The sequence below is a fragment of the Herpailurus yagouaroundi genome, unplaced genomic scaffold (genome assembly GCF_014898765.1).
Source record: "Herpailurus yagouaroundi ecotype Mexico unplaced genomic scaffold, PumYag 77, whole genome shotgun sequence".
Classification (NCBI taxonomy): Eukaryota; Metazoa; Chordata; class Mammalia; order Carnivora; family Felidae; genus Herpailurus; species Herpailurus yagouaroundi.
Genome location: NW_024412388.1, coordinates 35,421,657 through 35,433,567, shown reverse-complemented (window position 1 = coordinate 35,433,567; position 11,911 = coordinate 35,421,657). Strand labels below are relative to the sequence as shown.

The 11,911-nt window shown below is 49.1% G+C and overlaps 1 protein-coding gene and 1 non-coding gene across 5 annotated transcripts; one reads left to right on the top strand and one right to left on the bottom strand.

Moving 5' to 3' along the window:
* The first annotated feature begins 1,196 nt into the window (after nucleotides 1-1,196).
* Nucleotides 1,197-1,310, top strand: LOC121027960 (U5 spliceosomal RNA). The gene has a single exon (XR_005789021.1). It is a non-coding gene; the product is annotated as a U5 spliceosomal RNA (small nuclear RNA).
* A 4,668-nt stretch (nucleotides 1,311-5,978) lies between these two features.
* Nucleotides 5,979-11,192, bottom strand: BTBD19 (BTB domain containing 19). Of its 4 annotated transcripts, none has more exons than XM_040469999.1 (8): nucleotides 10,686-11,192; nucleotides 9,189-9,402; nucleotides 9,050-9,103; nucleotides 7,831-7,890; nucleotides 7,661-7,729; nucleotides 7,452-7,583; nucleotides 7,201-7,326; nucleotides 5,979-7,062 (listed from the first exon to the last, which is right to left on the bottom strand). In XM_040469999.1, the coding sequence occupies exons 1-8, from the start codon at nucleotides 10,769-10,771 to the stop codon at nucleotides 6,928-6,930; spliced, it is 876 nt and encodes a 291-aa protein (XP_040325933.1). In that variant the 5' UTR covers nucleotides 10,772-11,192; the 3' UTR covers nucleotides 5,979-6,927. The 4 variants fall into 4 exon arrangements, with proteins under 4 accessions (XP_040325933.1, XP_040325934.1, XP_040325935.1 ...); XM_040470000.1 differs by having other exon boundaries at nucleotides 7,457-7,583; XM_040470001.1 differs by lacking the exon at nucleotides 10,686-11,192 and adding an exon at nucleotides 9,616-9,729.
* Nucleotides 11,193-11,911: the final 719 nt, after the last annotated feature.

Sequence of the window (11,911 nt, the reverse complement as noted above, 5' to 3'; positions counted from 1 at the left end):
GGACCCAGGAAAGTTAAACTCACTGTGCTTCAGTGTTTTCATCTGTGAAATGGGAAGATTAGAGCCTATCTCATAGGGTGCTATTTCTTTTCCTCAGGATTTTCAATGAAATTATTTATGTAAGAAATGACCTGGTATCTCATAAGTGCTCCCTAGTCTTGTAGTGTGTATAGATATTAACTGTGCTGAAAGTTTTTGCTCTGACTGCTCTGACTGGAAACGTGTCCTGGTGTGGCAGCAATCAAACTGATTCCAGCCGATTGGAGTTCGACCACCCCAAGAATGCTCAATCCAGGGTTATGAATCACCTCCAGTCTCCGAGACAAGTCCCAGGCCTTGCGGGGCAGCCCACCCTGTGTGGTACCTCACACTACTCAGTCCTCTGACTTAAATTCCCTTTCATGGCTCCCCATCATGGACAAGACGAAATCTAAGCCCTTTCCGGGCGCAACTCACTCTAGCCTCTGCCATCATCCAGCTCTCTCCCAGACAGTGTCTAGCCGGACTCACACCCTCATTCAGACACACCACACTCTAGACAGGCTGAATTACTTTCAGTGTGCACCTTCCACAATTTCACAGACGTCATTCTCTCTGCCAAGGACACTTTTCTTCCTTGATGGAACCATCCTTTAATATTAGTTGGATGCCATGTCTTCCGGGAGGGGTAGTGATGTGCCTCCTACGACGTCCCAGGGCCCCTGAGGACTCTGCTCAACCGTTTCTGCTTCGGTCCCAGCACTGGGGTCGGGGGGTGGAGGGTGTCCCTGCCGGTAAGGCTGTACTTCAATAACTGGGACTAACAATCCCAACCCCTTGGTAAAGAGCTCGGCACAGGCACCGGCGGGAAACGCCCTTACCTCTCTGGGCAAACGGGGCACGGGTTCTCGTGTGGACCGCAGAGCTACTACGGAGGCATCACACCAGCGCCACCCCGCCGCCACAGCTGGTGTCTCCCACCCGCCCGGAGACGCCTGTGATTTGCATACCCATGGTGCACCACGAAAAACCAGTTTCACGCTGCTGGAGTTCCAGCCCCACCAAGATTTCTGCGCTGTTTAGGGCATACTACCTGTTAGAAATCTATGGTCTATAGAAATTCCAAGCAGGGAGCATGAACCGTGCAGACACTGAACAACCATAAGTGTGCTAAGTGTTGTCTTGCTCTAGGGAATTCCAAGAGCAGCTGAGGGAGTATGCTCTGGTTTCTCTTCAGATCGCATAAATCTTTCGCCTTTTACTAAAGATTTCCGTGGAGAGAAACAATTATGAGTCTTTACCCAAATTTTTTGAGGCCTCGTTTTGAGGCTAATTTTTATGGTTAACAAAAGAAGTGATCCAGCTTTCATAGTACGTTGTAGCTTTTGTTTCTGGGTGGGTATAGTTCCTACTTCCCAAACAAAAGTAAGTGTGAGGTGCTTTTTAGGATTTTTTTGGGAAGGTATTTCAGAGCCGGTGTGGGTAACACTGTAGTAACTACTTTCTTCATTTATAAAGAGTTTAGTTTATTAGTGACACCAAACGTTGAAAAGGTTGGATAGATAACATAGCCAGGTAAGTAATTTATAATCTCAGTGGGGGAGAGCCATGGAGAAATGGATATACGGCTAGCCACCACATGAGTCCTTGGGTTTTAGACTCAGATTCTCCCGTTTATCTGTATCTTCTCTGGCTTTTTTTTTTTTTTTTTTTTTGACGTTTACTTTTCAGATAGAGTGTGAATGCGGCAGGGGCAGAGAGAGAAGGAGACAGAATCCCAAGCAGATTCCAGGCTCAGAACTGTCAGGCTCTGACTGGAACTCTTGAGCCACGAGATCATGACCCAAGCCAAAGTCAGACAGATGTTCAACCTGAGTTCATGACCTGAGCTGAAGTCAGATGTTCAACCGACTGAGCCACCCAGGTACCCCAGCATCTTCTCTGGCTTTAACTACATACCATGTCATGGCTGGTGACCTCCATAAATTTACAGCTGGGATCAGTGATGGCCATATTCAAAGCATAAGCTTCAAGCAACCACATTTTACTCCACCCTGGTCCAAGGAGAGTCCAAGAACTCTCCTCTGTAACTATTCTTAGACTGTACCTCATTCCCTACCGCCCCTTTGTCCTAATCTTCCATACAACACCCACAAATTGTTTTAATGTAAATCTGATCACACACTCCATTCTCCAGCCTGCACAAACCCCTCCAAATGCCTTTCTCCAGGACATGTGGTTTGTGCCCCTCGTCCTTTAAGTCTCCAGTCCTGAGTCTCCAGAGGTCCACCCTCACCACCCTGTATGAAACAACCCCACTCCTACCACATCACTCTTTATCCTTTTAATCTGTTTTTTTTTTTTTCAGAGTACAAACTACTTCCTGAAATTATATCATACATTAATTTCTTTACTTGTCTGCTGTATGTTTCTCCTAGAATGTAAGTTCCTCGAGGCAGGGAATTTACCTGACTTATTCTCTGATGGATCCCATGACCCTAAATCAGTGCCTTTCACATGAGCACTCAATACTTATGGAACAAATGAATGGATTCATATATATATATATATATATACACTAACTTTTTAGATATTTAATTTATATATTATCTAAATGTTTAATATAGTTCTTAGGAAGTTTAATATAGTTCTTAGGAAGGTTAGCACTTTACAAAATTAACCTTCCTAAGAACTCTATTCAATAGATTCTGTTTTTATCTCCATTTCGAAACAAGGAAACTGAGGCATAGAAAGTTTACCCTACTCAAGTCACAAAGCCAGAAAGTGGTGGAGCTAGGATTCAAACCCAGGCAGCCTAGATCCAGAAGAGACATACTCTTAATCACTGTGCTACTGATGGGGTTCAGGACATGCTACCCCAAAATATAGTATCTTGGCATATTGAATATTTTAAGCAATTTGAGAAATCAGAAGAGTTACTCTTACCGCCTCATCTCACCCTGGCCCCATCTCCCTTCTCCCTTGAAACAGGTCATAAAACGCTCAAGTGAGAGGTGCCCTCCTATACTGGAGGCAAGGAGTCATCCTTATCTCCAGAGTCAAAGGGACTCCAAGAAGAATCCAAACAGGTGTTGCTAAATTTCCCCATTTACTACACTTACCTCATACCCTTTAACCCATTATATCCTCCATCACTATCCACTCTTCATCAAACCCAGCATAAAAATACTCTGGTTTAGGGGTGCCTGGGTGGCTCAGTCGGTTAAGCGGCCGACTTTGGATCAGGTCATGATTTCACACTCCGTGAGTTCGAGCCCTGTGTTGGGCTCTGTGCTGACAGCTCAGAGACTGGAGCCTGCTTCAGATTCTGTGTCTCCCTCTCTCTCTGACCCTCCCTCGTTCATGCTCTGTCTCTGTCTCAAAAATAAATAAACATTAAAAAAAAAATTCTGGTTTAACCATTTCTTCTAGTCTTCATTTCCTTATGAAGGCTTTTGTATTGCTAAAACTTATATTGGTATATGTGCTGATGAAGTGAGCACACTAAAACTTAATATTGGAGTACCAGTCTGGCTCAGCCGGAGGACCATGTGACTCTTGATCCCAAGGTCGTGTGAGCCCCACGTTAGCTGTAGAGATTACAAACGTACATACATACATACATAAATCATATTAAATAAATTTGTATGCTTTTGTCCTGTTAATCTATGTCAGTTTAATTTTCTTTTTAATTTTTTTAAAATTTATATCCAAATTAGCATATAGTGCAACACTGATTTCAGGAGTAGATTCCTTAGTGCCCCTTATCCATTTAGCCCATCCCCCTCTCCCACAATCCCTCCAGTAACCCTCTGTTTGTTCTCCATATTTAAGAGTCTCTTATGTTTTGTCCCCCTCCCTGTTTTTATATTATTTTCATTTCCCTTCCCTTATGTTCGTCTGTTTTGTCTCTTAAAGTCCTCATGAGTGAAGTCATAAGATTTTCATCTTTCTCTGACTAATTTCACTTAGCATAATACCCTCCAGTTCCATCCACGTAGTTGCAAATGGCAAGATTTCATTCTTTTTGATCGCTGAGTAATACTCCATTGTAGATATATACCACATCTTCTTTATCCATTCATCCGTCGATGGACATTTGGGCTCTTTCCATACTTTATTGTTGATAGTGCTGCTATAAACATGGGGGTGCCTGTGTCCCTTCGAAACAGCACACCTGTATCCCGTGGATAAATGCCTGGTAGTACAATTGCTGGGTCCTAGGGCAGTTCTATTTTTAGTTTTTTGAGGAAACTCCATACTCTTTTCCAGAGTGGCTGCACCAGCTTGCATTCCCAAGTTTAATTTTCAAACCCAACCAGGGACCCTAAGAGGGGCAAGGAGAACTTTTTCCTCCCTTACACTACCTTTTCTTTTAGCAAAAGGAATTGTGCTCTACTTGATCTGCACTGAGCTTTTTCCAAAGTCACAGATACCTTTCTATATCACTGTAATATACCATAGTTTAGCCAGTCTTCTAGATTAAACCAGGACATCTAGCTTGTTTTCAATTTTCATTATCCAAACAATGCTGTTATGAAGTAGTACTATGAGTAACCACATTTTCGGTCTTGAGAAGTAATGCCAAATAACTTTCTTTAATTCATATGCAACATATTTTTGTATAAAATCCCTGAGACAGAAGTTTAACCTTATTTTCTACTAATCAACTGCCCCTCATTTTAGATTGATAGTATCTTGTTTTATAGCTCTTTTAAACTCTTTATGGAATAAAATAGCATTTAAATAAGGAAATAACGTCATCACTGAACATTTGCAGAGCACTGATTATGTGACAGAGACTGGAGAAACAAGAAATGAATAAGGCACCACTCCAATCCCAGGGATCTTTGTCTAGGGAGATTCAGATCCTCAGGAAGACAAAGGGTGTAATGAATGAAAAAGGTAGTGATGTGAGAAACAAAGGCAGAAGGAAATGTAGATAAAATTAAATTTCCTCATAATCTGCAGCCCTTTGACAAATTCTTGAGGCAGGTCAACTCTAACATTCCTCCAGGAACTCCCTACTGTCTTAATGTTAATGGGAAAAAAACAACCTCAGCTTGACAAGAGCAAGGCCTCCAGGATCCTGTGTGTCTTCTTTTTTTTTAAATTTTTTTTAATGTTTATTTATTTTTGAGACAGAGAGAGAGCATGAACGGGAGAGGGTGAGAGAGAGAGGGAGATACAGAATCCAAAGCAGGCTCCAGGCTCTGAGCTGTCAGCACAGAGCCCGATGCGTGGCTTAAACTCACAGACCATGAGATCATGACCTGAGCCCAAGTGGGAAGTTCAACCAACTGAGCCATCCAGGTGCCCCTGAGTCTTCTTTAGCATATGATTAGCATATGAAAGTCCTTCTGGAAACTTCCCCTGGCCTTTACTTCCCCCAACCCCTAAGTATATAATCAGTCACTCCTCACAACACCCCCCCCCACACACACATACAGCTCTTCCTGCCCACTGGTCCTGTCCCCATGCTTTAAAATCACCTTTTTGCACTCAACCATTCTTTCTTGGCCATCGGCTCCAGACCCCACCATCACTCCAAAACTGCATCTGTAGCATGGGGAGTCATCAGTAACCAAGAGAATGACTGTGCAGCCAGAGGACTACTGCCTTCAGAACCAGTGACTTTATGCAAAGGTAGTTGTTGAGAGAAGAGTTGCTAACATTTGGAACCACTAGTAATTCGGAGTGTCCTGAAAATGAAATAGAGTGTATTTTGTCTGAGCAATGGGGATGTTGGGGGCTTAATAAGGGTAGTACGGCTGATAATCTTAAGTCTGGCTGCAGTGTGGGAAATGGCACGAAGAGGGGCATGGCTGGTGTGGAGGCAGAAAGACTAGCAAGAGCCTGTTGCATTAATTCTTAACATGGTACTGGGTGAACTAAAGTGAAGAGAACTGAACCAACTGGAAAGATCTCATAGGGGAGAAAAAATAATTTTCCTTCTATTCTATGAAGTCTTGGCTGAGACCCTTGTAATAAGAGACAGATTAACAAAAGAAAAACAAGTTTATTAATATGTATACCTCTTGTGTACATGGGAGATACCCAGGGAAAAATGAGTAACTCCCTGAGGTGGTCTAAAATACCTGCTGAAAGACCATCTTCAGTTAAGGATGAAAGAAAAGTGTAGGGAGGACAGTTAGGAGAATGCTACCAGGAAAAACACATAAGGTAAGGCTTGTTAAGCAGATTTCAGTGGGTGCCTTCTCCACTAAAATCTTGTGAGTTGATCATCCTTCTTTTCCTGGTACGGAGGAGACGCCCTTACTAATGGAGATTCCCTTTTTAATTATAAATCTCCCTTACAAAAGGGTAAATTCTATTGTTTCCAGAGCTTCCACTTCTTCTCAAAATAATCAGCTTAAAATAATCCTTAGCTCAAAGAGGCGTATTTTGGATTGGCACATTTTACTACCCTTCAGTGTCTTAGAAGGCAGAAGTCACGGGAGGCAGATGTGAGGATGAAGAACAAGGCAAAGCTGAGATGCAGGTTTCTGGCTTAGACACTCACAGAGATGAGAAACACGATGGGGGCAGAACTGGGGAAAGATGAGGCAGCCCAATTTTGGATTGAGTCTGAGGTGTCTGTGGGGCATTTAGAGAGCGCTCTCTAGGAGGTAGCTCTGGAATTAAAGAGGGAGTTGATCCGAAAAACGTGGGGATTATAAAAGTAAACGCGGCAGGCCTGCGCGGCCAGAGGGCCAGGGTAGAGTCAGGGTAAAGTGTAAGGGAAATCGCTTTTGGGCCCCGCCCAAGCCCACACCCACTCCCCACCCCCAGAGCCCCACCCACAGGGCGCAGAGCCGGGCGACAGTCACCCTTCCAGCGCCCGGCTCGCAGGGCATGCTGGGGGCGGAAGTCGGCTCCGAGCACTAGGCACGTCGGGAGTTGTAGCTTGGGACAGGCCCAGAATTCCTTGCAAACCGCGGCCTTTGGTCACTTAAAGGGCAGGTCCAGAAAGCAGTGATGCTCCCGGGGCAGGGTTCCCCTCCGGCGGCGGCACGGGGCGCCCCGGGCCGCATCCCCTCTTCGCAGAGCGTGGCATTTCCACGCCTCTACGATCTGCTCCACCTGCAGGGGAAGGCCGGTCACGGCAGTCCTGCAATACCCCCTCACCCGGCAGACCCTGGGCCGAGCCCCACACCCCCACCCTCGCGCTTTTCCCCCACGCTGCTGAGCGGATCTGAGCTTGGTTCCCCGCGTCCGCACCGGGATGAGCGGCTCCCGCTGGTTCTGCTCTTCCAGGGCACTCAGCTCCGCCGGGGCCAGCAAAGCCAGTCTCAGCTCCCGCACCACCGGGGCCGCCACCTCGGCCACCGGCCGCTCCAGCACAGCCTGCGAACGCCAGCCCTAAGCCTGGACAGGCAGGAGCACCTGCCCCGCCTCCGGCTTGCCGTGTTCCTGCGCCCCAAGCCTCCTTCCGCACGCCAACCCAGGGTCCCTTTAGTACCCCCGCTCACCGCACCCACGCGTGCCCAGCTCCTGGCCGCCAGAACGAGCTCAGCCTCGTCCACGCGGAGCTTGTCGCTGCGCAACAGGGACAGCAACGCTGGCGCCGACAGCTCCAGGAACCCGCGGGTCCGGAGCGCCTCCTGTGGGTCCACGAATGGGTCAGGGAGGAGCAGAATGAGGTCTGAGGGATTGAGACTATGAAGATGGGGAGCGATACCTGGCTGTGGGCCTCTATGAAGGCTATGCAACGCTCCTGCAGCGGTCCCAGGCCAAAGGTTACAGCAACCTAGGAACAGGATGAAGGCCATCAGGTTGGAGGCTGGAGAGACCATTGTAGTCCAGTCCTCCACACCGAGGACTAACTGCAAGCCTGTCTAGAACACCCACCTGCAAGGCCTCACAAACCAGTTCCACATCCAGCACCTTCACCACAAACTCCAGGCACAGCTGGGAACAGAAATGAAAGCGGGTTGTGCCAAGGTGTCTCCCCCTCCAAGACCCCATCCTCAGAAGCAGTGAGCCACCCGGGCTCCTAAGCAGCCACATGCCCAAGGTGACCTCCCAGACCAAGAGAGGCAAGAAATCACCAGGGTCTGAGATTTGGCAAGCCTGAAGGGACTGGACACTAGCAGCCTACTTTGGGTCCAGCAGTCTACCTTCTAGCACATTCCCCACAAATGAAACTAGATGAAAGCCACGTGAAAATCCACTCTCCTTCTCTGAGGACACTTATCTTGTGTCACTCCTGACTCAAAGACCTTTTTGTTTTAACCAGAAACTTGAATTTCACCCATGACCTCTCCTTCTCACTTTCACATCCAGAAAAGCACTGGGTCATGCCAGTTCCACTTCTCTTAAAGTCATGGGCTGCCACTGCCTCTCATCCCCATTGGACTGTGGAGCCCTTCCCATCTCTCCCAATCACTTATCCTCTTAGCTCCAAATCCTCACTCCCTTACCTGAAACTTCCAATGAATTTCCATGCCCTCTGAGTAAAAAAAAAAAAGTCCAAATTTTTTTAAGGTCCAGTATGATTTAGCCCCCGGCACTGTCTCCAATCTCATCTGTCTCTCTCTCACACTTAGTCCAGCCACACTAAATGGCTCACTAGCTCCTTTTGTGCCTCTGTGACTAGAATGCCACCTTTTCCACTCCCCCTCTGAGCAAACCTCTACCTATTCTACTTGATCTAACACAAATGTTTCCCCTTCCAAGAAGTCTTCCCTTCCTTTCTCCCCTATGGCAAGACTAGAGAGACCCTCTGTAGAGTCTCAGCACCATATACCCTCATTTATCACACTTCTTATGCCCCTGAGTTAAGAGTTTTCATGTGTCTATCTCTCTTTGAAGAACAAGGATCAAGGCTGATTTATCCTGGCATCTATGGCACCAGCCATAACCCCCGCCATATGCCCCCACAGCACACACAGGGCATGTACATATCCATTGCACAAAGGCACACATAATGCCTATTTACACAGAGAGATATCCATACTTCTGTGTTGGAACACGTTCCTCTCCAGGCCAGAGTGTGTGTGAGGCAGGGTGTGATCTGAGCCCATAAGAAGCAAGAGAAATGAGACAAGGGCCTGCCACATAAACCTACCTCTCGCAGTTCCTCCAGCCCGTATTCTATAGCCGCGGTCAGCACCTCCAGCACCTGCAAAGTAGAAGGGATGTGGAAGGGAGTGTCTCCTGCCCTTCCCCCTCCCTCTCTCATCCACACCCTTGCCCAACAGGCTCACAGAGTGGCGGTGTAGCCTGACGCTGTTAGTGTACAGGAACTCCAGCACTGCCAGGAAGGCCTCAGCTGGCACAGTGCTTAGCACCACGGGGCTAGGCATGCCAGAGCCCAGCTTCGGACCCAGAAGTCGTTGGAAGAAGTTGCATCTACAGGCCAACAAGCACCGGTGGGCAAACACCTCCTGCCGTTCTTGACCGACCAGAAAGCAAACATCACTGTGGCAAGGGAAGGAGAGAGCCAGGGAAGAAGAGGCCAGAGTCTTGGATATAACTCTAGGCTTTGCCTTTGCCCACTCTGAGCTTTCATTTCCTTATCTGTCATATAAGGGACAGGGCTTAGTCCTTCCAGCCAATGGTCTGGAGTATACACACAGGCCTGGATTCTAGTCCTAGCTTCATCCCATGGTGCCTCAGGCAAGTGACTTATACCTTTGAATTTCAGGTTTCTCATCCATGAAATGGGATAGTAATCCCAAACCCTCAGGTCTTAGAGGAGGTGGCTATGCTTGATCACTGAGGGGACACCAAGGCTGATGCAAGATTGATCTTACATACCCCTCTTCTCCCCAGCCTGACTCTTGAGGTAAGGGAAGCTCTTCTTGGCTCCTCCTCCATAGCCTGCAAACTCAGCTTTTTTCAGCCTCCTCCAGGCAGGAGGGGGTGGGGGAGCGGGGGTGCAGAGTGCACTGGCTGCAGATAGACATGGCAGCGACGCACCATCATGAGACCAGACCACATTTTCCATCTTCACAACCACTTCCGGCCCCAGCCTCTGGGCCTCCCAACAGCATAGAGGGTAGGAGGCAGGAAATGAAGCTTGGGCTTCTGGAGCCTCCTAGTCCCAGGTCCAAGGCCAGGGGTTCCCACTACTCAGACCAGACTGTAATCCCCAAAGCAGTAGGGTCATGGGAGTCCTCAACCCTTAGGGAGGCAGTGGGGACAGAAAGCTACATTCTAGTTCTCCTGACCAGCCCTGCCCCCATATTCTATCCCTGGTTTCAGACACCACTAGCATCCTGTGCAGTGAGCCCTAGGCAGCATACTTGAACTGCTTCCTGCCGGAAACTCTGGCTCAATCCCTTGAGTTTTGTTCCTCTTGTGAATCCCCAGTTCCCAGAACAGGGTCATCTGCTCCTCTGCCTCCCAGGGAGGGACTCAAGTCACATCCCATCTCTCAAGATCCAGGGGGCAAAGGGCTCCTCTCTGCCAGGAACCCAAATCCACAAAAGAAGGCCTTTGCCCAAAGTCATACCAGTTGCTCCGGGCTTCAGCCCCCACTGCCTCCCCCTCTTCTCCCCCCGCCCCCACTTCTGGCTCTCAAGACATCATGGACACTGAGTGATGTAACCTGTAGCCATTCTCCACACTTGACTTCCCCAGACTGAGTTCACCAGGGAGGAGGGTCATCTCCACCTCTTCTGTACCCAAGGCTTCCTCAGAGTCATGGGACCCAGCAGAGCCAGCTAAGGAAATCCCACAGACAGGGCCCACCCCCTCACCTGTATTGGGGATTGTTGAGAAGGCTTCGGAGTGCTGTGGAAAAGGGTGCAGCCTCCCCGTGCACAACCAGTCCTGGGGTCTCCATGGGTGGGGTGGGGCAGGGGAGCAAGAGGACAGAATAGCCTAGGAGACCTGTTGTCTGTTGGTCTGTGGGAGGTGATAGGTGGGCAGGAGCAGGAGGCCTGGCTAGGCCTGGGAGCTGGTAAGGAGGCTAGAAAGGCCTGAGAGGGAGGGGCAGGAGCTTGGGAAGCCTGTTTGCTGAGAAGCTGAAGTTTAGGGATGGGGCAGGAGAGGCCCAGGTTCCTTAAGAAGGCATTAGAACCTAATGGAAGAGGCCAGAGGCTGGGCTTGGGGATGGAGAGTCAGGGAAGGGGCCAAGACGGGCTGAGGGTGGAGCAGACTGGACTGGGGAGGAGAGGCTGGCAGAGCATGAGGCCCCAGCTGGGAGCCTGCCCAGGCAGCAGTGGGTGGGAAGCCTGTGGGTTTCCACGGAAACTGGAGCTCAGCTTGAGAGGCCCCACCCATCTTCCACAGGCCCAGGGAAAACTTCAGCCCTCAGAGGGGCAGGAAGCTTAGTAGAGGGTCTTAACACCCAGGCCCCTGCCTGCCTTGGATTCAGAGTTCAAACTCCCTGACCCTCCTACACCTTCCCTCACATGCGCACAGGGTCAGGATCAGGTTAGCCAGGCCTGGGGAACCCCCCTCAATAGGGAAATTCCTCACCCTCATGGAGCTTTCAGGGCCCAGACTGGCTTGTCTGGGAGGGGGCAGTCCTGTCCCTCCCAGAAGGAGGTCAGGTGAGGAGGTGTCAGCTCTGACAGAAGCGTCATGGCCTCTGGCATCCCTAAAATGCAACCACAGTTAGGGGGTTGGCACTCTAGGCACTAGGGCACAGCAGAGGTGTGGCCAGCTGGAGACAAGCTCCAGAGCACTTGGGTCAGCAGGGGTCAGGAGGCTGGACTCTGGTTCACTGCCAAGTCTAGTCACCACTGTTGCATCAGGTCGGCTCCCACCAGCAGGGCTAATGGGTCTCCCCTCCCCCTGCACACAGCCCTGAGCTGAGGAAGTCATCCAAACCCCACCCCAGCTCTGCACAGAGAGCGGAAATGTTTGTCCTTGTTGAGGCTAATGGGGAGAGGATAGAGCCATGACGTTCTTCTTCCTGTGGGGGAAGATCCTGATTCCTGAACAGCCACCCCTACAGCCTCAAGGTCTCCCCATATAC

What these genes read in the sequence shown, in the direction of transcription:
- BTBD19 (XM_040469999.1), bottom strand. Translation starts at nt 10,771, where the DNA reads ATGGAGACCCCAGGACTGGTTGTGCACGGGGAGGCTGCACCCTTTTCC. An exon ending in TCAGGCTACACCGCCACTCT is followed by an intron (nt 9,104 to 9,188) that starts GTGAGCCTGTTG and finishes TCTACTTTGCAG; the next exon opens with GTGCTGGAGGTGCTGACCGC. An exon ending in AGCGGGAGCCGCTCATCCCG is followed by an intron (nt 7,063 to 7,200) that starts GTGCGGACGCGG and finishes CTTCCCCTGCAG; the next exon opens with GTGGAGCAGATCGTAGAGGC.